Genomic DNA, 26,116 nt, shown 5'->3' on the forward strand with positions numbered 1-26,116 from the left:
TTACTATCTGGCCTTTCGCAGAAGTTTGATGAGTCAGCACATGCCCCTGCTCTGGGTGACTGGGTGCCACTAAGAGAAGGACTAGGCAACAGGATGCCATCACCAGCTTTACATTTTTACAGTGATCTTTCAGGCTACAGCAAGAGGATGGGCGGAGCACAAAAAGAACTGGGAACAGGAAGAGCAGTTAGCTGCCAGTGATGACTCGCAAGAGGTGTTAAGAACCAAAGCCGGAGTAAACAGGAGAAGATTAACAAGGCTGTATCAACATGACCTGAAAATCTGTCAAATACAGGGGTTTCTCTGGTGGTCTAGGGGATAAGACTCCATGCTCCCAATGCAGGGGGTTCAGGTTTGATCCCTAATCAGGAAACTAGATTCCCCATGTCACAACAAAGACTCAGAAATAAATATTTTTTTAAAAAAAGAAAAGAAAATCTATCTGATGCAGGAGAGAGAGAGAAGAGGAAAGAAGTTCAGAATGACTCCAGTACTTCATTTGTCCTGGGGGCCACCGCCATGACCGCCACAAGAACAACAAACATCACAGCAAGGAACCGCATCTGCAGAAGCTCCTATACAACAACTCACTGAGCTTAGGGCTTCACCTCTTTCTTAATCCTCACTCTGAGATGGGCATGAGTAACCTTACAGAGGAGGACATTAGAATTGAACCTTATCCAAGGTACACAGCTAATGAATTTCAGAATTCATGATTTTCAGCTGCTCTAAGATATAATATTAAGACAATGTTTCAGGGAAAGGCTAGTCTGGACAAGAAGATGAGTTAAATTTGGAAAGAGTGAGGACAGACACCCAGGGAACACCAATATGTCAATAAGTAAAGAGCTGGCAAAAAAAAAAAAAAGAAAACCTGGAAGTCTTGAAAGTTCACCAGATGTAGGAAGTAAGGACGTCAAAGGGAATGAAATGGAAAAGAGTCAAAAAGAATAGCTTCATCTTCTTGCTGTTCAGATTTTCAGTTCAGTCTCAGTTCCTATAAGTTGTACTTTGATTACACTGAGTAATTTTAGGATCCCCAAGCTCATTCCAGGAGCTACTTTGAAGATCAATCCATGATACTGGTGCTAACAGACGAAAATAGAATTTGAAACCACTGAACCAAAGGCTATCCTGCTGACCACAAAAACTGTAAGACGGGTTATAGATTGTCACTCATATTATATAGAACCACCAGTCTGTGTCTATGTACTTAAGAACTGTATGCTTTTTCTTGATTATACAAAATGACCAAAAGCCTTAATAATTATAGCTATTCATATTAAATTATTTCCATAAAATATATAAATACAGAGGAATAAAATATATTCATTGAATGTTCTACTGGGGAGAATAGCAAAGCATTACAAATAAAATATTTTAATGTAAGCACTATAAGAAAATCATTAATAAGTTTTAATGTATTATTTCCTTGTTTTTGGATTTATATAAGACATGGGACCAACTTCATCTTTAAAATAATAGTTACCACTTCTTGTGCATATTCTTTGTGTTGCTTGGACAGCCATGGCTGGTTTTATGTCTAATAACCATAGCTGACTCCATTTTACAGAAGAAAACATTGACACTTAAGCTAGTGAAACAAGTCTGCCCACAGTCATTCACAAAGCCAAGGATGGATCTGGAATTAGAAATGGAATCTGCCTATTCTTACAAACCATTAGGTGTATTACATCATAATACAGGGTAAGAGAAAAAGTCAAGTCATACTACATACATTGGGTTTTTTTAAGTATTAAAAACATTTCCCATGTCATCACGTGTTCAATTAAATATTAGTTCTCATATCTACATACCTTTCTTTTTTGTTTGTTATTAGAGTCAACTTTTTCCTTTTTAATTGAAGTACAGTGGAAAAGAAATGCAAAAAAGCAAAATGGCTGTCTGGGGAGGCCTTACAAATAGCTGTGAAAAGAAGAGAAGCAAAAACAAAGGAGAAAAGGAAAGATATAAGCATCTGAATGCAGAGTTCCAAAGAACAGCAAGAAGAGATAAGAAAGCCTTCCTCAGTGATCAATGCAAAGAAATACAGGAAAACAACAGAATGGGAAAGACTAGAGATCTCTTCAAGAAAATTAGAGATACCAAGGGAACATTTCATGCAAAGATGGGCTCGATAAAGGACAGAAATGGTATGGACCTAAGAGAAGCAGAAGATATTAAGAAGAGGTGGCAAGAATACACAGAAGAACTGTACAAAAAAGAGCTTCACGACCAAGATAATCACAATGGAGTGATCACTCACCTACAGCCAGACATCCTGGAATATGAAGTCAGTTCAGTTCAGTTCAGTCGTCAGTCATGTCTGAATCTTTGCAACCCCAAGAATTGCAGCATGCCAGGCCTCCCTGTCCATCACCAACTCAAGGAGTTCACTCAAACTCAAGTCCATAGGGATGTGAAGTCAAGCGGGCCTTAGAAAGCATCACTACGAACAAAGCTAGTGGAGGTGATGGAATTCCAGTTGAGCTATTTCAAATCCTGAAAGATGATGCTGTAAAAGTGCTGCACTCAATATGCCAGCAAATTTGGAAAACTCAGCAGTGGCCACAGGACTGGAAAAGGTCCGTTTTCATTCCAATCCCAAAGAAAGGCAATGCCAAAGAATGTTCAAACTACTGCACAATTGCACTCATCTCACACGCTAGTAAAGTAATGCTCAAAATTCTCCAAGCCAGGCTTCAGCAACACGTGAACCACGAACTTCCAGATGTTCAAGCTGGTTTTAGAAAAGGCAGAGGAACCAGAGATCAAATTGCCAACATCTGCTGGATCATTGAAAAAAAGAGTTCCAGAAAAACATCTATTTCTGCTTTATTGACTATGCCAAAGCCTTTGACTGTGTGGATCACAATAAACTGTGGAAAATTCTGAAAGAGATGGGAATACCAGACCACCTGACCTGCCTCTTGAGAAATCTGTATGCAGGTCAGGAAGCAACAGTTAGAACTGGACATGGAACAACAGACTGGTTCCAAATAGGAAAAGGCTGTATATGGTCAAGGCTGTATATTGTCACCCTGCTTATTTAACCTATATGCAGAGTACATCATGAGAAACGCTGGACTGGAAGAAGCACAAGCTGGAATCAAGATTGCCGGGAGAAATATCAATAACCTCAGATATGCAGATGACACCACCCTTATGGCAGAAAGTGAAGAGGAACTCAAAAGCATTTTGATGAAAGTGAAAGAGGAGTGTGAAAAAGTTGGCTTAAAGCTCAACATTCAGAAAACGAAGATCATGGCATCCGGTCCCATCACTTCATGGGAAATAGATGGGGAAACAGTGTCAGAATTTATTTTGGGGGGCTCCAAAATCACTACAGATGGTGACTGCAGCCATGAAATTAAAAGACGCTTACTCCTTGGAAGAAAAGTTATGACCAACTTAGATAGCATATTCAAAAGGAGAGACATTACTTGGCCAACAAAGGTCCGTCTAGTCAGGGCTATGAATAGTCACGTATGGATGTGAGAGTTGGACTGTGAAGAAAGCTGAGCATCGAAGAATTGATGCTTTTGAAATGTGGTGTTGGGGAAGACTCCTGAGAGTCCCTTGGACTGCAAGGAGATCTAACCAGTCCATTCTAAAGGAGATCAGTCCTGGGTGTTCTTTGGAAGGAATGATGCTAAAGCTGAAACTCCAGTACTTTGGCCACCTCATGTGAAGAGTTGACTCATTGGAAAAGACTCTGATGCTAGAAGGGATTGGGGGCAGGAGGAGAAGGGGACGACAGAGGATGAGATAGCTGGATCGCATCACGGACTCGATGGATGTGAGTTTGAGTGAACTCCGGGAGTCGGTGATGGACAGGGAGGCCTGGAGTGCTGCAATTCATGGGGTCACAAAGAGTCGGACACAATTGAGCCACTGAGCTGAACTGACAGTTGATTTACAATGTTGTGTTAATTTCCGGTGTAAAGCAAAGTGATTCAGTTATATATATATATACACACACATACATACATACATATATATATATATATTCTTTTTAGACTCTTTTCCCTTACAGGTTATTACAAAATACTGAGGATAGTTCCGTATGCTACACAGTAGGTCCTTGCTGGTTATCTATTTTACATAAAATTGTGTGTTTTTATAAATCCCAAACTCTTAATTTATCCTTCGTCCTTTCCCCTTTGGTAACCATAAGTTTTTTCTATACTTGTGGGTTTCTTTCTGTTTTGTAAGTAAGTTAATTTGAATCAGTTTTTTAGATTTCACATGTAAGTGATATCATACAATATCTCTCTGTCTGGCTTACTTAGTATGATTGCCGGGAGCTGGCCTGAGGAACTACGCCCGTGGCAAAGGTCATGAGGGAGCAGGTTCGGCATACGCAAAGGCGCGATCGAGCCTCAGGAGTCCGCCTGGAAATTCTTGAGCATCTACCCCCAAAACCAGAGTCTGCCTACTTTCTGCTTTGTGCTTTCACCTACACCTCTGACTTTACGGGGGCTGTCCCCCACTACCTCTCTCTGAAAAAAGAGTTAGCTTACTGCTCCAGTTAATGATTTCTGGGTGTGACAGTGTTTCAACCTACAAACTCCTTTGGAAATCCTCTAGCCTGCCTGAATAGGTTTTTCCGGCCACATGTGATTGTTCAGAGCCTCCCAACTGTGAGAGGCAGGAGATGTTCTAAACTCTAAATACAGATTCCTTTGAGTAGTTAAAAGAATGTTCATCGCAGCACTGTTTATAATAGCCAGGACATGGAAGCAACCTAGATGTCCATCAGCAGATGAATGGATAAGAAAGCTGTGGTACATATACACAATGGAGTATTATTCAGCCATTAAAAAGAATACATTTGAATCAGGTCTAATGAGGTGGATGAAACTGGAGCCGATTATACAGAGTGAAGTAAGCCAGAAAGAAAAACACCAATACAGTATATTAACGCATATATATGGAATTTAGAAAGATGGTAACAATAACCCTGTGTACGAGACAGCAAAAGAGACACTGATGTATAGAACAGTCTTATGGACTCTGTGGGAGAGGGAGAGGGTGGGAAGATTTGGGAGAATGGCATTGATACATGTAAAATATCATGTATGAAATGAGTTGCCAGTCCAGGTTCGACGCACGATACTGGATGCTTGGGGCTGGTGCACTGGGACGACCCAGAGGGATGGAATGGGGAGGGAGGAGGGAGGAGGGTTCAGGATGGGGAACACATGTATACCTGTGGCGGATTCATTTTGATATTTGGCAAAACTAATACAGTTATGTAAAGTTTAAAAATAAAATAAAATTTAAAAAAAAAAAAAAAGATTGATTAGAAATTGTATTGGTGAAGGGTTTTTCACTTGTTGGGCCAATGTTTGCTGCTAAGTCTCCATATCCCTTACCTACTGTGTCCTTGGCAGTGTATTGATTGATATAATTGGTGTATAGAAATCTAAGTAGTAGCCTCAATGTTTGTAACCTTGGACCCTCGAGTTAATTTTTTTCTTGATTGAGCCCACCTCACCTTTGCCCTATAGGAATGCAACTTTATCCAATGCTTTTTGGAGGCTGGCGCCTGACTTTAGAATAATCACCTTAAGAAAAAAATAAGTTACTTCAAATGTTAATAGGCCTCCTGGCCAGAAGATGATGTAAATCACCTAAACTTCTGCATATGATAAGTTTGAAAGCCTGGCTTCGATTAGGATCAGGAACTGCTGTCCTTGCATGACTCTACCCCTTCCCCCATGATCCTCTATGCACAACTTAAGGTATAAAACTACTTTGGAAAATAAAGTACGTCCTTTTGTTCACCGAAATTTGGTCTCCCCATGTCGTTCTTTCTTTCAACTTCTGGCTGAATTTTTCCTCTGAGGCGGGGAAGCTCGTCAAGCCTACTAATTTTGCCTGGGCTTCTAAGATCTGACCGGGGAGGCCTTAGTGTCTCCTCTCCTTCGGGAGAACAGGAGGAGGCCTGCGGCCTACGTAGGTGACGTAAATTCCCTGCTTTGGAATTTTATTCAGCCTCTTTTCTTCACTGAATTTCTTCGCTGAGCTATCCTTATTTCACCACTGTTTATATCCTTAATTAATGTTTAATTATGCAGTTGTTTCCTGATCTCGCCGATGCCGTGCCCGCTTCGAATTCCCTGGATCCACCGGGGCTGACCCCGGCATATGATCATCTCTGTTGCTGTTGTTTACTTGCTCAGTCATGTCCAACTCTTAGCAATCCCGTGTACTGTAGCCCGCCAGGCTCCTTTGTCCACGGGATTTCCCAGGCAAGAATACTGGAGTGGGTTGCCATTTCCTCCTCCAGCAGATCTTCCTGACCCAGGGAGCAAACCTGCATCTCCTGCATTGGCAGGCAGATTCTTTACCACTGAGCCACCTGGGAAGCCCCATATTGATCTCCAGGTCCATCCATGTTACTGCAAATGGCATTATTTCATTCTTTTTAATAGCTGAGCAATATTCTATTGTATATTCTTCTAACCTACTTGTTAGAATTCCTCTATTGATGGACCCCTGTTTTCCACTTTTTGGTAGTATTCATTAGGGGGGAAAATGTGGTTAAGGGATTGTATCAAATGAGTTCAACTTCTCATTCAATCCTCCTAGCTCTGCGCTCCCAGGAAAGTGTGAAACCCCAAACATTACTTTTCTCCCAAGTGATACCACTGCCTGCCTGCTTCCCTTCCTGATGCTGAGAAGCAAATAAGGTTGTGCCTGTGAAGTAGCCAGCACTGTGTGGTACATGGAAAGCTCTCTGTCAAAACAGATACCAACTGTCTTTACTATTAGTGTTGCTGCTGTTTTAAATCATGCTTTAATAGACACTCTTATATGTAAGAATTTGTGTGTATCTCTTACTATTTACTGTTAGGATGAATTCCTAAGAGTGGAATCAAAGACTATATTTAAGGTTTAACACATACTGGGAGTTTGCCTGCCACAAAAGATGTACCCATTTTTTGACAGTCCATGTTTCACTAGTCTGTGAACAGGGGCTATTAACATTTTTAAAAAACTCTATCAACGTGATGGTTTTATTATTTTGGTGGCATTTTCTTTGATTACTAATGAGGGCAACTCTTTTTCATGTTTATTGTTAGAAATGGCCTTTTCAAGTTCTTTGTCCATTTGCCCTTTGGGCCCACCCTTCTTTAGAATTTCAAGATACCTAATGATATCTGTCCCTAAAAGCTGACCATTATGTTGACTCTGTAAACAGCTGGCTTAAGCAGGATTTATGAGTCCAAGCAGAGGAGAGAGATGCACACACAGAAACTGTGCTCTGAGGGTACAAGGCATTTATCTCCTTAAAGAACCAGTGTTATTCCCCTTCACCGCATGGGTTTGTTTCCTCTGTAATCTACTGTGGCAGAGACTGCTAAGTAATAACACATGTTTGAGATGGTGATAAAAACATGCCAAGGAAGTCACAGAACATTATTGGAAACCCAGACCACTGTTTAGTCTGGCAGCTCTTGTGCTCTTCAATTATACGACAAAGGCCCCGTCTGTACAGCAAACACTGTAATACGTTCTGACCAATAACTGTCATCACATAAAATCAGAAGGCTTGACATGAGAGAGAGTTTGGTGTGGAGACAAGAGAACCGAATTGGGAGTCTGTTTTGTGCCTCAAGTTACATTCCATTCGGTGGGGCATCACTTTGTTCTACAGAGTTGACTGACAGCGACAGGTGTATGCGACAGAATCACAGATAACGCCTGGCTTCATCCAGAGTAGATTAACAACAACAACCAGGAGCGTGCAGCCTTAAGTACGCTGTTAATTCTAAAATGGTCCATCGCCGAGGGAAATCATCAGACGAGAGCACAAACGCGACAGTAGAAATATGAGGCTAAATCTTGCCCCAAATTATCAAGGGACTGATTCTCTCAGACTTTAGAAGGTACACTGATTATATCAAGAGACTTTATTTAGCTGTTATTTCTACAGTTAGGATGCCATGAAGGTTGGCTGGCTGTAATAACCAGGTAAAGGTTTCTAAATGAACTGTGATTTGTAAAGACAACGAGTAACTGTATAAATACGAAATATCAATATAAGGGCACCATAGGGTGCTTCATTGCCAGACCACGTTATCTTTTCCTTCTGGCCTTGTTTTCTGTGCTCATATTTTAACACCATCTAAAGCAAGACAAAGTTGCTCTACAAGTGCAAAATGACAAAAAGGCATTAAATTGAGTCAAAACTCAAAGATGCCAATAAGAAGAGTTGGAAACTCCCGCCAAGCTAAGATAAATAAATGCATCAATCAAAATAAATGTGTCACACATTAATACTCTGGTTCGACGCAACTGATTTAACTGTCATCTTGACACATTCCTGAACAAACCAGTTAAAATGAAGATGTTAAGTAAACAAATCATTTAAAGAATATTCCCAGCCTGTGGTGGCTGGATAAAGAAATGGAAAAATGTTGATTATGGTAAAGAATACAGTAGACTGCTTTGACAGCACACCCTGTATATACATGAAAAATCAAGTGTTCCACCAAAGAACATCAATGTTTAGGTGGCAACGGCTCATGAAAGTTACTGCAGATGTAGGTCATACCCACGCCCATGACTGCCGTCTAGTCACGGGCACTGACACACTCACCCTGGAACCACCCACAGGGAAGGTCTCATTTCACTGGCACACAGGCCACTTCAAGCTTTCGCCTCCTCACAGAACAGGCTGGAACAGGTCACTGTGGACACGCACATACAAAAGGGTCTGCACAAACCCCACAGAAAAGGTTCTCCATGCAACTGAGCCACTCCCTAATAATGACTGCTGACCTGAGGAGGCTGCCACTGAACCAAGGTTGAACTGCTCGGGAGGCTGGGAATGCACAGAATTCGCATATGCTCTGATAGCCCAGGCTAGACTCCTGTGCTAAAAGAACTGCGGTATGTGAGCAGAGCTCTCTTCACAATGTGTCGTGTCATCTCCACAATGGCCACAGAGTCTGTAGAACAGTCTTTGGCTGTGTCTAGTGGCCGAGGCGGAGAAGGCAATGGCACCCCACTCCAGTACTCTTGCCTGGAAACTCCCATGGACGGAGGAGCCTGGAAGGCTGCTGTCCATGGGGTTGCTAAGAGTCAGACACGACTGAACAACTTCACTTTCACGTTTCACTTTCATGCATTGGAGAAGGAAATGGCAACCCACTCCAGTGTTCTTGCCTGGAGAATCCCAGGGACGGGGGAGCCTAGTGGGCTGCCGTCTATGGGGTCGCCCAGAGTCGGACACGACTGAAGCGACTTAGTAGTAGCAGCAGCAGGGGCCGAGAAAGCCTAGGGATCCTGACAGTGCAGAGCTGAGGCGGAGATGACCAGCGACCCATGGGCTGCATGCACCGTTCACCACTAAAGGATTGCGTCAAGCTGCACCAGAAAAGACACAGAGAATCACAGGTCCAAACTGGTCTCAAATGCTTAAGTCTGAGCAAGTCATGAGCAGGTGATAAAACATAGCCAAGGGCACAGTACACCTGAGATTCAACCAACATTCTATGGTAAGATATGTTTCTAGACAGAAGATGTCTGTTCTAGACAGAAGGCCCAGGCTAAAAAACACCTCTCAGCAGGGTTTGAGAGAGGACTGAGCTCCGTTCTATCTGAAGGAGCTAAGAATAAATAATTCTGAACACACTTCAATAGTCTATTATGGGGAACGTAACACATTTTTCATAGGGAAAATAATGTCTTAATTTTTCAAAGGCAAGTGTGAAAAGTGTGTTTGTGTGTGTGTGTTCAGTCATATCCAACTCTTTGTGACCCCATGGGCTGTAATCTGCCAGGCTCCTCTGTCCATGAGGATTCTCCAGGCAACAATACTAGAGTGGAGGGCTCTTTCCTTCTGCAGGGGATCTTCCCGACCCAAGGACTGCACCCGCATTTCCTGAATTAGTAGGTGGATTCTTTACCAGTGCATCCCTGGGAATCAAGCAAGTATAAAAAGAGGAACTTATAAAAATGAAAATTGCAATAATCACAGTAATATTTACCATTTTACTCTCTACCTTAAATCGGGGGGAAAGGATAGTACAAATGACAACAGCCCCAAAGAGAAGTATGTAAACAGCATGGAGGTTTAGTACAGTGTTACTATTGTTTTTATAAATACTCTAAAAATAGGAATACAGAACATAGTTTCCAGTTATCCAAATAAGAAGTCAATACCTTCAGCTCTCAACTCACTGATCTCAACACTTCCAAACTCTTTTCTAATCTCCCCACCTCAGGTACCCAGTTTCTAGACAGATAACTGCACCACTTCAAGTCTCATTTTTAAGCATCCCAAAGACAGAGCATCACTGCCCATCTCCCCAGCTCAATTAACCTGTGCCTGTGCACGAGATTCTAACCCCTGTCCCTGAGGGGGCACTCCAGGGGCTACCCCCTAGGAGGCAAGGTATCATCAGTCTAGCAAGGCGTTGCTCACTCTGTTGCTTCACCCACTTCACCCTTACTATGAGATTGAGGGTCGGGAAACTATTCTAGTAAAGGGACACAAGCAAATACTTTCAAAACTTCCCAACTCTGCCACTGTAGCACAAAAGCAGCCACAAACAATAAACAAGTGGATGCGTGCGGCCTGTGTTTCTGCTGTTGTTGTTGTTGTCATTCAGTCGCACCGTCACGTCCGACTCTCTGTGACCCCATGGACTGCAGCGCGCCAGGCCTCCCTGTCCTTCACCATATCTGGGAGTCTGCTCAACCTCATGTTCATTGAGTCGGTGATGTCATCCAACCATCTCATCCTCTGTCGCCTCCTTATCCTCCTGCCCTCAATCTTTTGCAGCGTCAGGGTCTTTATTAATAATATTTTATTTACAAAAGCAGGTGGGCTGGATTTGGCCCCTAAACTGTAGTTTATCAACTCCTGCACTTAGATCATCCTCATCAACAGAGAAACGTCGCTAAAATATTCAGAACAAGCCAAAAACTGCTTTGACACCAAATTTCCCTCCAGCTCCCCATTTTTCAGCTCTGCTTCATAGCAAAACTCTTTTTAGAATTACTGATGCTCCCTGTTTCCACCATCATTCCCTCCTCAGTGAATCGCCCCCTGCCAGGCTTTTGCCCCTGAATGCCACTAAAAATAGGCCCTATGATATTACTCCTGCTGCCAGCTCATCCTCATCTTATTGACCCCTGCAGCAGCATTGACACTGTTGTTTTTCCCTTCATCTGCAAGTCCAAGAAAAACAGAGGCTCACTTGCTTCATTAGGACGCTAGCATTAACACAGCTATTCAACTCCCTCCCCTCACTCTTACACACTGTCACTGTCCCAAGAAGCCCTGACCACCCTCTCAAACACAGCTGACCCCACCCATCACTCTCCACTCTCTAACCCTGCTTTTTATTATTCTGTACACGGGGTTTTTAAGTTGATTTCCTTGTTTATTCTGTTACCCTCCAGGCATTCATAAGCTCCATGAAAATCAGAAGCATGTATGTTTCACCCAACTCAGAGAACACAACTACTTGCAGGGTGACTCAGTGAATGAAAAATATTAACTATTCCTGTACACAGAAAAATATCAGAGCAGATTCTGCCCCGAAGTTCCATAATTCTACAATGGAAATAAACTGCAAAACTTCAAGAGACTTTGTGAAGAAGAGAAAAGATACAAATGAATTTTGTTGTGTGCAAGTAAGGAACTACTTCAGGAGAAAATGTTAGGTAGCTTTTTGTTAAAGCTCTCTGAACATCTATTTAAATAAAGAAGGAAGGAACTGTGAGTTATTGTTGATTGCAGACCACAAAACCTCAGGCATTGCCCTGATCAGAGACTTCAACTAAATGCTGGCTTCCAATACGACAAGTGTGGTTCAGGCTCAGACACCATGTGACCAGACACACTGGCCTGTTGGGTTCTTGGTCAGGAGCCAGTTGCCACTCTGTAAGGAAAGCTGTCACTGAACCCATGCAAGCCAGAGGAGGATAACTGAAGTGAGTATGCCTCCAGCCTGGCTTCCCAGGTGGTGCAAGTGGTGAAAAATCATCTGCCAATGCTGGAGACGCAGGTTCGATTCCTGGGTCAGGCCGATTCCCTGGAGGAGGAAATGGCTACCCACTTCAGTATGATTGCCTGAGAAATACCATGGACAGAGGAGCCTGGCGGGCTCCATGGGGTCGCAAAAGAGTCAAACACCACCGAGCAATAGAGGGCACACAAAACACACGTCTCCAGCACACAGGGCTGCTATGGGAATATGGAGTCAAAAGATTAAGCTGTTTCTAAGAACAGAGATGAACAGTCTCAGTGGACCCAGCTGACCCCCATACAATAAAGTTAGGCAATGGAATGTGCACCAAGTCAGCAGGAACTCAGGGGAAATCTCTGTGATGAGGAGCAGTGGAAGAACATAAGAAGTGTTACCACTACCTACACTAGGAAAAGGAAAAATGTTTTCAAAAGGTCAAAACATTTCAATTACGATTGATCTTCCTCACAAATCACGAAGGAAAATAGATGGCCTTGGATCAAACCCCTGAAGTTTTAGGCTTGTATCTTTCCCTGGTGGCTCAGCTGGTAAAGAACCTGCCTGCCAATGCAGGAGATGCAAGAGAGGCAGGTTCAATCCCCAGGTAGGGAAGATCCCCTGGAGAGTGGCAACCTGCTCCAATATCCTGGAAAATTCCATGGATAGAGGAGGCTGGTGGGTTGCAGTCCATGGAGTCACAAAGAGTTGGACATGACTGAGCACACACAGACACACACAATCCTTCCATAAGTCTATCATAATTCTTCTATAATTCTATCACTCACACACACACTCTCACACATCCTTCCATAATTCTATCAGAATACTGGGATGAATGGAGAGAATTTAATACTCCACGAGGGTTTACATAAAGACTTACATCAGTTCCTACAGGAGATAGGATGATCAGCTATCTCATAATTAACATGAGGAAGGATTCTAACCCTGTAGCAGTGGTTTAAGTCACAAGCAGAAGAGAGTTTACAATCCAGGAGGCAGAGGAAAGGAAGAGGTCAGGAATCAGGAAATTACTAACCAAAATTGTGCCAGGAGCTGCCTCAATGATAAAAATAGACAGAGGGGAGAACCAGAACCTAATGGTGATGGCAGAGAGAAACAAAGAAAAAGCCTGCAGGTGCCATGATAAGATCCGCACAACACCAAAGACAACCATGCTGAGGAGCGGGACCAATCTTACCAGTAATGTGACACAGAGAAGCTTAAAACAATCTGACTTCAAAGTACACTGTTGTATTCACTTGGGTATCTTTTAAAAAGTGGTTCTGCTGGATAGTACAAAGGACAGTGGACCAGAAGGTCTAGATCCAAAATCTGATCTCTGAATCAACTATGGGGTCTGGGGCATCCAAATTCCCTCTCAGGGCCTCACTTCCCTCATGTGTAAAATGAAGACATCAGGATGCTAATCATGTCTTTTTATTCTGAATTTTCGAGACTCTGCCACCCATGGACTGTAGCTCTCCAGGCTCCTCTGTCCATGGGATTCTCCAGGCAAGATACTGGAGTGGACTGTCACTCCCTTCTCCAGGGAATCTTCCTGACCCAGGGATTGAACCCAGGTTTCCCGCATAGCAGGCAGATTCTTTACCGACTGAGCCACCAGGGAAGCCCAAGATCTCGCGAACTCTGGAGGGAATGCCCCTCCCAGGGCTTGCCTTTCCAATGCAAACCAACCAAACCCCCACCGGCCCCCTTCATACAAAGCTCTTAAACTCCAGGCCACTGCTCCCCTGCCCTTATCATCCCAGGGTCAGGTACCAGGTAAGGAGAGACAAACCCCTCACCTCAGAGCCCAGTGAAGTTAGTCAAGCAGCCAAACCTCACCCACTCCTTCCCTTGTGAACTACAACACAGGCTCTTGCCCACGTTTTCCTCTCCCCTCTCTGCCTCCTGACTGCCTCTGTTGCTTCCCCACATGGCTGCCCGTGGCGTGGGATACTCCCTCCTCTTGGAATCTGTGAGTATAAAGCATCAACTTTTTGAGGGCAGTCATCTCCTCGTCTGTCAATCTCACCAATCAAGAATAATTTTAGGCACCTCAAAAAGTATATCATGAATAATAAAAAAAACTCCCAGGTTAAAAAAAAATGTAATATACATTTTAAAACGTTCAGATGATCTCCCCAAAGTCCCATACAGCACTAATGTTCTAATATTTCTTTCTAGAGGTTAGAGTTCACATGAATAAAAAAGTTCTATTCGCTCAGTTCAGGGATCAGGAAACATTTTCTGAAAAGGGCTAGAAAGTATATATTTTAGGCTTTGCCAGACACAAGGTCTCTGGGCCTCTTATTCTTCTGTGTTGGTAAGTTGCACAAATCTTTAAAAATGTAATCACCACCCTTACTTTGCAGGTTTTGGCCCTGTGGGCCATAGCTGGTGAGTCTCTGCTTTAGACAACAAGGGGAAGCCTGCGGATAAGGATGTCTTGTGAAACCCAAAAAGTTTTACTGAACCCCTACTCAGTTTTACCACCACTCTATATTGTACACAACTGGAGAACCACACTTTTAAAGGTGTACAATAAATGAGAGTTTAGAACCACTTAGAAGTGGTTGGCTTGTAAATGTCACACCAAAAGAGTAAGCTGAAACCATCCACTTCTGATCATGAAATAGTTGCTAAAAGCCATGTAACCCTGAATTCACATTTGCTTTGAAAAAAAAGATTCCTCTGTTGAAAGAACCATCCTGGCTAAAGTCTAGGAGTCTCAAACTTCACAGGATCACAAAATCAAAAAATCATTTACAAGGAAAGCAGAGAGACATTCTAATACACTTATACACTGTGGATTTCTCTAGAACCAAACAATACAAAATTAACACATGCAAGTGTAAAATCTTTCGTAAAAACGGAAGGTATGTTTCACTTTCAAAAATACCTAACAGTGGTGGGAGATGGATTCAAGATGGCAGAGCAGGAGAGTGTGGTGCTCGCCTTCCCTCACAAACACATCAAAAATACATCTACGTGGGGAACAATTCTCACTGGAGGGTAACTGGAAACTGGCAAAAAGACTCCTGTACAACCAAGGCTGCAATAAAGATCCACACGTAATTGGGTAGGGAGGGAAGAAAAGTGATCAGGGCGGGACCTGTGCCAAGGCAGGGGATGCAGAGTAAAGGGGAGGATCCACAGGTGGAGACCCGCCCTGGGGAAGAGGGGCTCTGAGCCACTGACTGAGTGGCCCAACCCTGGGGTCCTACCCAGGGGAGACAAGACTCTGGCCAGTTGGAGGATCACTGGGATGAACAGGAGGGCTGTGGGAAGCCTGGCCTCCAAGCGTGCACAAGCACGGGCTGGCCCACCCCGGAAGCAAGGTGAAGAGAGCAGACGAAGGACGGAGGGGACCTGGACTTGAGGCTGTTTCCGAGAAGAGGCAAGAGAAACAACTGCTGGAGTCTCCACAGGCGGTGCTTCAAGGTCAGACCTCTATCCGTAGCTGACAGGAGCCAAGAGCCCCCATGGGACCCCCAGCTTCAGCACTGCTCCTCTCTGGGACAAGGGTCCCAGTGCCAGGAGCCCGGAAGGCACACACTTAAAGGGAAAGAGCTAGTTCCGGCCTGACCATCAGGGCTTCAGCTCTACAACGTGGGATCAGATCCTGCCCCTGTTAGGGTGGCCACGGCCACTGAGCAGTGGGGAAATCCCACCTCACACCTGGCTCCAGCTCTAGCCTCTCCATCTCCAGCCCCAACCCCTGCCAAGGACAGAGGTGTGAGCACAGCAAAATTTCTGTCCATGTCAAATTCAGATCTCCCACGAAAGGCCCTGGGCGCACACAGTCTGCCTAGGGAGGCTCCCACATAAGGACAGCACTTCAAGATGGCAATTTGTAAATGTTGCACCTAAATTTATAGAAGCAGAATAAGTTAAGCAAAATGAAAAGGCAAAGGAACAAGCCTCAAATGAAAGATCAAAAGACACCCCTGAAAAAAATACTTTACCAGATAAAAATTCAAAGCAACAAGTTTTTTACAATGAATAATAAAACTGTCAACCAGATTAAGGAAAAGAATAGATGAACACAGCGAGAATTTTAATACAGAATTAGAAAATATAAGAAGGATGCAAGCAGAAATGAAGAATTAAATAAGTGAAATAAAAAACACCAGGAGTGAATAGCAGTCCGATACAAAAGAAGGCAAAAACTAATTTGGAATACAGAAAGATGGAAATCACCCTCAGAAAAGAAAAAAAAACAAACAAAAAGGAACAGCTGAAGAGATTTGTAGAACAACATTAAACACACTGATATTCACATTATAGAGGTCTCACAAAGAGAAAAGGTGATCAAAAATGTATTTGAGGAATTATACCTGAAAACTTGAGGAAGAAAAGAGATATACAGGTACAGGAACCAAGGAGGGTCCCAAGCAAGATGAACCCAAACAGACCCAAATGAAGACATATCGTAATTAAAATGGCAAAAATTAAAGACAGGGGAGGGGAAGAGGGACACTTCCATTGCATTTTCTGTTGACCAGATACTAACACTACCCCCATTTTCCAGATGAGGGAACTTAGGTTCAGTCAGGTTAAGAAACTGTGTCAAAATTATACAGCTAGTTAGGTTAAATTCCTTTAGGTGCTCCCATAACCTCCTGGATATGACTGTACCCTGAAATTGCTACACTGTCTTATGAAAGCCTATGGCTAGGGACCGCCCTGGCAGCTAGTGGTTAAGAATCTGCCTTCCAACGAAGGGGGTGAGTGTTTGATCCCTGGTCAGGAAGCTAAGATCCCACATGACTCACCATCAAAAACTTGAAACACAAAGCAGAAGTAGTAGTGTAAAAATTCAATAAATTCCATATATATGTGTTAGTATATTGTATTGGTGTTTTTCTTTCTGGCTTACTTCACTCTGTATAATAGGCTCCAGTTTCATCCACCTCATTAGAACTGATTCAAATGTATTCTTTTTAATGGCTGAGTAATACTCCATTGTGTATATGTACCACAGCTTTCTTATCCATTCATCTGCTGATGAACATCTAGGTTGCTTCCATGTCCTGGCTATTATAAACAGTGCTGCGATGAACAGTGGGGTACACGTGTCTCTTTCAATTCTGGTTTCCTCAGTGTGTATGCCCAGCAGTGGGATTGCTGGATCATAAGGCAGTTCTATTTCCAGTTTTTTAAGGAATCTCCACACTGTTCTCCCTAGTGGCTGTACTAGTTTGCATTCCCACCAACTGTGTTTTGGACTCTGTGGGAGAGGGAGAGGGTGGGATGATTTGGGAGAATGGCATTGAAACATGTATAATATCATATATGAAACGAGTCGCCAGTCCAGGTTTGACGCACGATACTGGATGCTTGGGGCTGGTGTACTGGGACGACCCAGAGGGACGGTATGGGGAGGGAGGAGGGAGGAGAGTTCAGGATGGGGAACACATGTATACCTGTGGTGGATTCATTTTGATATATGGCAAAACCAATACAATATGGTAAAGTTTAAAAAAAAATTCAATAAAGACTTTAAAAATGGTCCACATCAAAAAAAAAAATTTTTTTTAAAGAAAGAATATGGGTGTACCTATGGCTGATTCTTGTTGATATATGACAGAAAATCACAAAATTCTGTAAAGCAATTATCCTTCAATTTTAAAAAAATATTTTTTTAATTAAAAAAAAAAAAGAAAGTCTATTGATAAATCTGTTTCCTCCACTAAACTCTAAGCACCTAGAAGGTGGTAAGAACTTCACCTTAATTATCACTTGTCCTAGCATCATCCAATGGTTGCTGAGTAGATGTTTGATGAGTGAGTGAATGAACGAACAAAAGAACCAAAAACCAGTGAGGGAAGTCAGAAGAAGACTAGTGCCATAAGATAAGAAGTCACCAAGAACTTCCTCTAAGAGATCACTAAATTTCCTTTCTTCTAAAGGGCATTTTTTTAAAATCTTGCCATAACACAAAGGGCTATAACAATTTTTAGGCAAACTAAAATGATAATTCTTATACAGCGTATTTTTTCTAATTTAGGGAAAGAGTTAAATGTTGCTCCAAAAGAACTCAAGAAGTTAAAATTTAATTTGTCTGCTATGGAAGGTTTGCTGAAAGCTGATTAGCTCTTAATGGAAACACGCTTGCAATGGCTTGGTGCACCCTACTGTAAAATTAAGGTGAGAGAAGAGGACAGAGCTCTGGGGAGTTCACACCTTCCATCAGACAGGAAAACTAAACCAACACTCATGCAAACAATTTACCTTTCTGCTATAAACCCAGGAATAAGCTAGATTCACCAGGGCCCTGTGGTTTGTTTGTTTGTTTGTTTTTTTGATCATGCTCTTGGCCCTTATTTGAAGGGGAACAATAAATTCTCAATTGTACTATGTACTACAGCTAAGCTTTTGAAGAAGTCTTCATCTGCTAAGAATACCATAAAATAAGAGCAATTAAAAAATAAATGTTGCACTTGACATAAAATGATTTCATGTTCCAATACTTATTGCTTGGTTCTCTAAACTCTTAAGATGTACAATCTAAATTGACTATCCTTTTAAGAACATGATGCTAATGGATCTAATAAATTTATAAAAAATGGTTCATACTTATTTTTATATTACTAGAAACCTACTTACACATAAACCACTACAATATTGTAATTAGCCTCCAATTAAAATAAATAAATTTAAAAAACAGATATTAAAAAAAATTAAGTCATCTATTCTTGATATGCACTGAAAAACGAAGCATTTTGCCTAAAAAAACCACTACTACCAAGTCACTGGGGAAGATTTTATAGGTTAATACTTCCCTGGTGGCTCAGAGGGTAAAGCATCTGCCTGCAATGCAGGAAACCTGGGTTCAATCCCTGGGTTGGGAAGATCCCTTGGAGAAGGAAATGGCAACCCACTCCAGTACTCTTGCCTGGAGAATCCCACGGATGGAGGAGCCTGGTGGGCTACAGTCCACGGGATCACAAAGAGTCGGACAGGACTGAGCGACTTCAGTTTCACTTTCTAGGTTAATGAGTTACTGTTTTAGGCACTTGCCCAAGTTATGGGTGAGTGAACTTGTTTCAGGCCTAGCCCTAACTTTGTTTTGGTGACGGTAAGCAATTAAACACAGAACAATCACAAAAATCAATCTCCTATTAGATCACAAATAAAATCAAATAATAAAAATTAGAACACTTCATACAATCTGGTCACAATGCAAACTAGAAATAAATAATGGACAAATTTCACATATCAGACTGGCAAAGATCAAACACTTATATACACTAATTCAATAAAATTTTAGCAGAAATAGGCACTCTCACACACCTTTGGTACAGCCTAGACTGGCGGTAATTTGGCAACACCTCTAAAATTACAAATGCTTAGACCAGGGGTTCCTGGTTTGCACACTGTAATCACCTGGTGGGCTTCAAAGCTACTGTTGCTTGTGTCCAGTCTTAGAGACTGTGATTTAATTGGCCTGGAATAAGGCCTGGGGTTTAGACTTTTTAAAACATCCCCAGATGATATTATGTACCCTGTAGTGAAAAAATTACATTTTCAGTATTTGTCTTATGTATACATGTTCACAAATACGATAAAGAACCTACTTCATCAATTGCAGCTTTGTTTTATAATACCAATACATTAGAAAAACATAAATGTTCACCAAAAGATGACAAAATATGGAATATGCATAAAATGTAATATTATGTATCTGTTTTTTTATAAAAGCACAGATGGTATGAGAATTATATCTCAACAAAGCTGTTACACATATTTTTGGAAAGAAGTGAAGAATGGTGCAGTCAGCATACTACCATTTATGTGAAAGACACACACAAACTGGTCCAAAAGTGGCTGTCTCCTGGGGTAAAAATGTGCTTTTCTATGTAAATTCTTTCAAATACTAAAATTTGAAATGCATTCTGTATTACCTCTTAAAATACATTTTAAAAGTTAAAATGAAACATAAAATCAGTCTGGTCATATTATTCTCCACACAAACAGAATCTTCATCAGCTAACAATCAAAGGGGCATAAAGGGAAATTTTGGAATGATGGAAATACTCTATCTTGATCATGATGATAATTCCACAATTGAGTATGTTTCTCAAAACTCAGAGACCTGCATACCTAAAATGCATGCATTTTACTGTATAGAGACTTATACTTCAGTAAAACCTGACATTAAAAATATTTTTAAAGCTTACGTGACAACGAGACCTCTTGACCAATGCTAGTGGGAATGTAAATTGGTACAACCAATAAGGAAAACTGCTTGGTAATATCTACTGGATCAGGGCAAGCACAAGTTCTGTGAGCCAGTACTTCCACTCTAGATTGAATACTCAATGGAGACACATACACAGATCCACCAAGGAGAACATAAAGTAATACTCATGCTACTCACAACAGCAAAAAAAAAAAATAGGAACAGTGCAGACACTGTTAAAAGTAAAACTGGATTAGCAGACTGTAGTGTATTTGTGCAATGGACAGCCAGGCAGGAGTTTCCCTCTGAGGAGTGGCATTGCCAAGACCAAGAACTGATGGCAAAGAGCATGAGCAAAAAACAAAATACAAATGGCCCTTAACCATGTAAAGAAATATTCAACTTCACTCATGAAAGGAAAATGCAAATAAAAATCACAAGGGAATAATCTATCTCATCACATTGGCACATTCCAAAATTTAACAACGAATTCTGTTGGCAGGGTTGTAGGGAACCAGGCATTCTCAAACATATCCTTTGAAGATGCAAAATGGTAAAATCTCCACATAGGGCAGGGGATTCCCCAGAGGCTCAGCTGGTAAAGAATCCGCCTGCCAATGCAGGAGATGCAAGAGACACGAGTTCAATCTCTGGGTCAGGAAGATCCACTGGAGGAGGAAATGACAACCCATTCCAGTATTCTTGCCTGGAAAATCCTACAGACAGAGGAGCCTGGTGGGCTACAGTCCATGGGGTAGCAAAGAGTTGGATATGACTAAATGTACATGCACAGGACACATATAGGGCAATGTGTCCAAATCTTAAGAAAAAAAAATTTAAGTGCATTTATTTTTTGATACACAAATACCATAGCTACAGATTTATACTGTAAGATGTACATGCATACTAAAAAATGATGCATGGGTAAGATTATTCACTGTTCATTATTATTCTATCAATCCTTTGACAGAGCAAACAATGTGGAACAACCCATATCTACCTATTAGACAACAATGAGATGAAGCATGCTACATCCATACAATGGAAGGCTTTATAACTGAAAAACACAATGTGGAAGCCCTCTACGTATCCATAAAGAAACAAAATTGGGGGAAAAAGTCATACGGTAGAAATACATACATAATACATTATTTGTGTGTGAAAGGGAGAAATGAGAAAATACTCAGAGCTGTTAGTTTGCCTTCGGACATAAAATGAATAAAAGTAGTCAAACCACACAGGATATAACAGGAAGATGAGGAAAGGACACGATGGACAGAGGAAGGAACTGCTCTTCTCAGCATATTGTGTCTTTTCCCCAAATAGAAATTTATTACCCATTTCAAAATGTTGGACTGAAAAATCATTTTTTGGAAAAGAAAAAAGAAAGAAAATTTAGTTAGGGAAATAAAAAATTTCTTTTCCCCAACCCCACTTCAAGGTGTATGAATGGATTTTTGCAAGATGCACACAGGTTGGTAGGACCCATAGGATCTAGGACCTCCGTTTAGAAAGATATGGGGAGAGGGAGAGAGCAGGTGGGTGGTAATAGGCCTGTAATGCTTTGCTTTTGACCTCTAGAGCCTCAGTCAAAATCAACACGGGACAGCTCTTATTTTTATATCCTGTTTCAAGAGAAAAGGCAAACAGAAGAGAATAGTGAATATAGAAAGAGACTCTACAAAAGGCAAAAGTGATTATTAAACGAGGTTTGGGGTGATAAATAATTTCAGTTTACAAAACTTTTAGGATATTTTTGTAGAACAATATTCAAAATGAATCTTGCCCTGTCAAACTGCTACACAGCTGTGTTTATTACAGCTGTAACATAATTTAATTTTAAAATCATTGTTCTCACTTTAAAACTTACTTGCTTAGGCTGAAATCTTTGCACATATATGCATTTTTCTCTAGAATAGATATTTAGAAGTAGAACTGAAGGCTGAAAGCTATGCACTTTTTACAATTTAATTATAGTGAATAAATATTAAGAGGTTCCAGATTACCAGTAGATAAGTAAAACCAAAATAAAACAAAATCCTATTTCCATCCATAAGTTGGCAAAGATTGCCGAAGTGTGAATAAATACTGATAAAAAAAGATCTTCAAATAATTTTGGTATATGAAAATGCAAATTTCGGTAAAACACATACCCAATGATACTATCTATGATTGTTTAAAATTTGACACTACAAAGAGAAGCTATTTCAGTATATTCACATTGAATTTAAATAGCCCCTCAAAAGTTCAAGAAGGACACCCACCAAAATGATAATAAGTATTAGCCCTGGCAAAGATCTGTGTATCAGTGGTGGGGAATAAGAAAGCCCAGGGTACCTCTTGGTTACATTATTGGAATTTAATATAAAGACAAGATACTCATATATTAATTATGCAAGGAAAACAAACAAAAAAGTTTATAAAAATTAATCCACTGAATTCTGCTTGTAAATCTTTTTTCAAAAGAAGTTATAAACTGACTTCTAAACCTAATCATTTTAAAATAAAAAGATTTTAGGTCATCAATTATGTTTCTACCTCACTAGACTTTTTCCCCTCAATATGAAAAATTCAGATGCATTTAATAAAGAATTGGCAAGATGAGAAAGTAGTCTCGAAAACATGTCTCATGAATGAGCAAGAGTCAACTTAAAAAAAAGGAAATACAATCCATTCAATCTAATGAAGGGATAAAATTAGTACATAATTAGTCCAGGAAAGAAACAACTATCTGAATTTGGCTTAAATTTCTAACAGATTCACTCTTCAGACTTAAATTTCTTCTGTAGGAAAAGAGAATGGTGGCTTTTAAATCAGAAATTTTGGAAGACTCATTGGACAGAGTTTTGAAAGGCCACAGAAACACAGGATTAAGAACTGCCAAGGACATAAAAGGGTTACTTAAGTGTTCTCCAAGCTCTTTTGCAATGTGACAGCCAGACTACATGGTCACATTTATATGTCACTCTCTGGAAATGAACATGGCCACCCACAGGACACGGACCTGAGTTCTGCAATAGCACCAGCACTGTGGCTGACCTGTGACTGGGTCAAGGTACATGCCAGGCATGGCACACCCCCTGCAAAGGTTGTCCTAGTGCAGACTGCCACTCAATACAGATACTCTACAAAGAGCCTTTCTTGTCCAGCATTAATGGTAGTTCATCACTATGTACAGATGTGAGAGTTGGACCATAAAGAAGCCTGAGCACCAAAGAACTGATGCTTTTGAACTGTGGTGTTGGAGAAGACTCTTGAGAGTCCCTTGGACAACAACGAGATCAAACAAGTCAATCCTAAAGGAAATTAACCCTGAATATTCATTGAAAGGATAGATGCTCAAAATCCAACACTCTGGCCACCTGATGAGAAGAGCTGACTCATCAGAAAAGACCCTGATGCTGGGAAAGACTGAGGGCAGGAGAAGTGGGCAACAGAGGATGAAATGGTTGGATGGCACCACTGACTCAATGGACATGAGTTTGAGCAAATTTGGGGAGATGATAAAGGAAAGGGAAGCCTGGTGTGCTACAGTCCATGGAGTCACAGAAAGTCAGACAAGACTGAGCGACTGAACAAAAACACCACCACCACTACTCGGGACTGGTGAACAGCAGACTGGCTGAAATCCAGGTGGCTGCAACTGTGTGGTTTAGTTCTTTAAGAAAGACTGAAGGACAGCTCTTCAGGTGCACTGTACCTACAGGTACAGGATCCAAACCCACAGGGTCAGAATCACCCACACAACCCACACAATCAAGATCGGTGTTCCTCTTTGAAAGCGACAACTCTTCTCCTGCCCTTCTGCAGACCTGGGCGCTCTTTGGCCAGTCCTTGCTGCAAGACTGAAGCACTTGCTGCTGCTCTAGCAACTAATTCGGTGTCATCACACATGGTGTCTTCCATAAAGGCAAAAAGCTTTCAACTACTCAATGAGAGTATGTCAACTTAAAATAGTTGAAAAGTTACAGTCAATACATATGACAGGGACTTAATAAATAACCGTTCAGTACAATGAGTTAACAACTCACTTTAAAAAAAAAAAAAAAAGTACATGTGCTAGTATTTTCTCTTCAAAGAATTTATAATCTTGGAGCATATGGATTCCACAATATGCAAACTCCAGCAAAGAATAAAAATATGAGAACAGAATCCAAAACACCATAGATCACAGATATTACAAGCCATAAAACATGAAAATTTATCACTTTGGTAACTTTAACTCGATTCTTGTATAATCTCATCATCTTTAACATTTTTCAGAACACATAAAATTCACTTTATAGATGAGAAACAAAGAAATCAAAGTCTGAAGTGACAGTACCTGGTAAAAGTTGGGTTGTGCTCAGTCATGGCAACTAGCAGCTTCAGAGCATATGCTGGTACAGGGTCCGGCTCCGTGAGGATGTGTTCATACCTGAAAGGACAACATGATTAAAAAGCACTCAGTGCTTTTCTCATTGTAAGTTTCCTCTGATCAACAGAAACAATATTCCAAGAGTTTCTAACATGTTTCCAAAAAAAGCAGATACTGAAATAAATGTAAGGCAATGGCACCCCACTCTAGTACTCTTGCCTGGAAAATCCCATGGATGGAGGAGCCTGGTGGGCTGCAGTCCATGGAGTCACTGAGGGTCAGACACAACTGAGCGACTTCACTTTCACGTTTCACTTTCATGCACTGGAGAAGGAAATGGCAACCCACTCCAGTGTTCTTGCCTGGAGAATCCCAGGGACGGGGGAGCCTGGTGGGCTGCCATCTATGGGGTCGCACAGAGTCAGACACGACTCAAGTGACTTAGCAGCAGCAATAGCAATACCTGCACTTGCCAGTGGTGGTCATGATGACACTGACCTACCACTCAGAGCATGGTGCTGGGAAGATTCAATGAGACAATTCAGCTAAAATGATCAGTACAGTCTACCCACACAGTAAGAGACTCAGAAACTTTAGCATTTGTGTTAGGTGTCGCAAAACTACCTCACATTCAGAGATTCTAGAGGACTCATGAGAACCATGTATGGTTGTACTCATAGTATAGACTTAGTACAATAAAGGCACAGAGCTGAATCATAAGGGAGACAGACACGGTGCAGCTGGAAGACTCCCTGTGCAAGCTTCCTCATCCTCTCTCCCTTCCACAAGCGGTCACATAGCATGCTCTTTCTCCCAGCCATGAAACTGCAGCATGTATGTGTGATGTTACCACTGAAGGAAGTCCATTACAGACTCATGGGACCAAGGTATTATTGCGTGGGGCTGGTCACACAGGCAACCTCAGTTTAGTCGCTTAGTCATGTCCGACTCTGTAATCCCACAGGCTGCAGCACATCAGGCTTCCCTGTCCATCACCGACTCCTGGAGCTTGCTCAAATTCATGTCCATCGAGTCGGTGATGCCTTTCAACCATCGAAACCTTGGTTGTCCCCTTCTCCTCCTGCCTTCAATCTTTCCCAGCAGCAGGATCTTTTCCAGTAAGTCAGTTCTTCGCATCCAGTGGCCAAAGTATTGGAGATCCAGCATCAGTCCTTCCAATGAATATTCAGGACTGATTTTCTTTAGGGATGACTGGTTTGATCTCCTTGCAGTCCAACACACGCTCAAGAGTTTTCTCCAACACCACAGTTCAAAAGAATCAATTCTTCGGTGCTCAGCTTTCTTTACAGTCCAACACCCACATCCATACATGACTACTGGAAAAACCACAGCTTTGACTAGACTGACCTTTGCTGGCAAAGTAATATCTCTGCTTTTTAATACGCTGTCTATGTTGGTCATAGCTTTTCTTCCAAGGAACAACAGTCTTTTAGTTTCATGGCTGCAGTCACCATGTGCAGTGATTTTGGAGCCCAAGAAAATAAAGTATCTCACTGTTTCCCTTGTTTCCCCAGATGGTCTTGATCACTGCCTCCTGTACAGTGTCACGAATCTCCA

General features: G+C 41.6%; 1 protein-coding gene across 21 annotated transcripts in view; it reads right to left on the reverse strand.

Moving 5' to 3' along the window:
- ULK4 (unc-51 like kinase 4) overlaps positions 1-26,116 on the reverse strand; it is a 509,803-nt gene that overhangs the window by 301,450 nt on the left and 182,237 nt on the right. For all 21 annotated transcript variants that reach the window (XR_008706191.1, XM_055558092.1, XM_055558086.1 and 18 more), the window contains one exon: positions 24,506-24,598. Coding sequence is in view for 20 of the 21 variants with exons in the window: in XM_055558092.1 (XP_055414067.1) it covers positions 24,506-24,598 (93 nt within the window). In the remaining variant the exon portion in view is untranslated. The remainder of the gene's footprint in view (positions 1-24,505; positions 24,599-26,116) is intronic.

The sequence above is a fragment of the Bubalus kerabau genome, chromosome 20 (genome assembly GCF_029407905.1).
Source record: "Bubalus kerabau isolate K-KA32 ecotype Philippines breed swamp buffalo chromosome 20, PCC_UOA_SB_1v2, whole genome shotgun sequence".
NCBI lineage: Eukaryota > Metazoa > Chordata > Mammalia > Artiodactyla > Bovidae > Bubalus > Bubalus kerabau.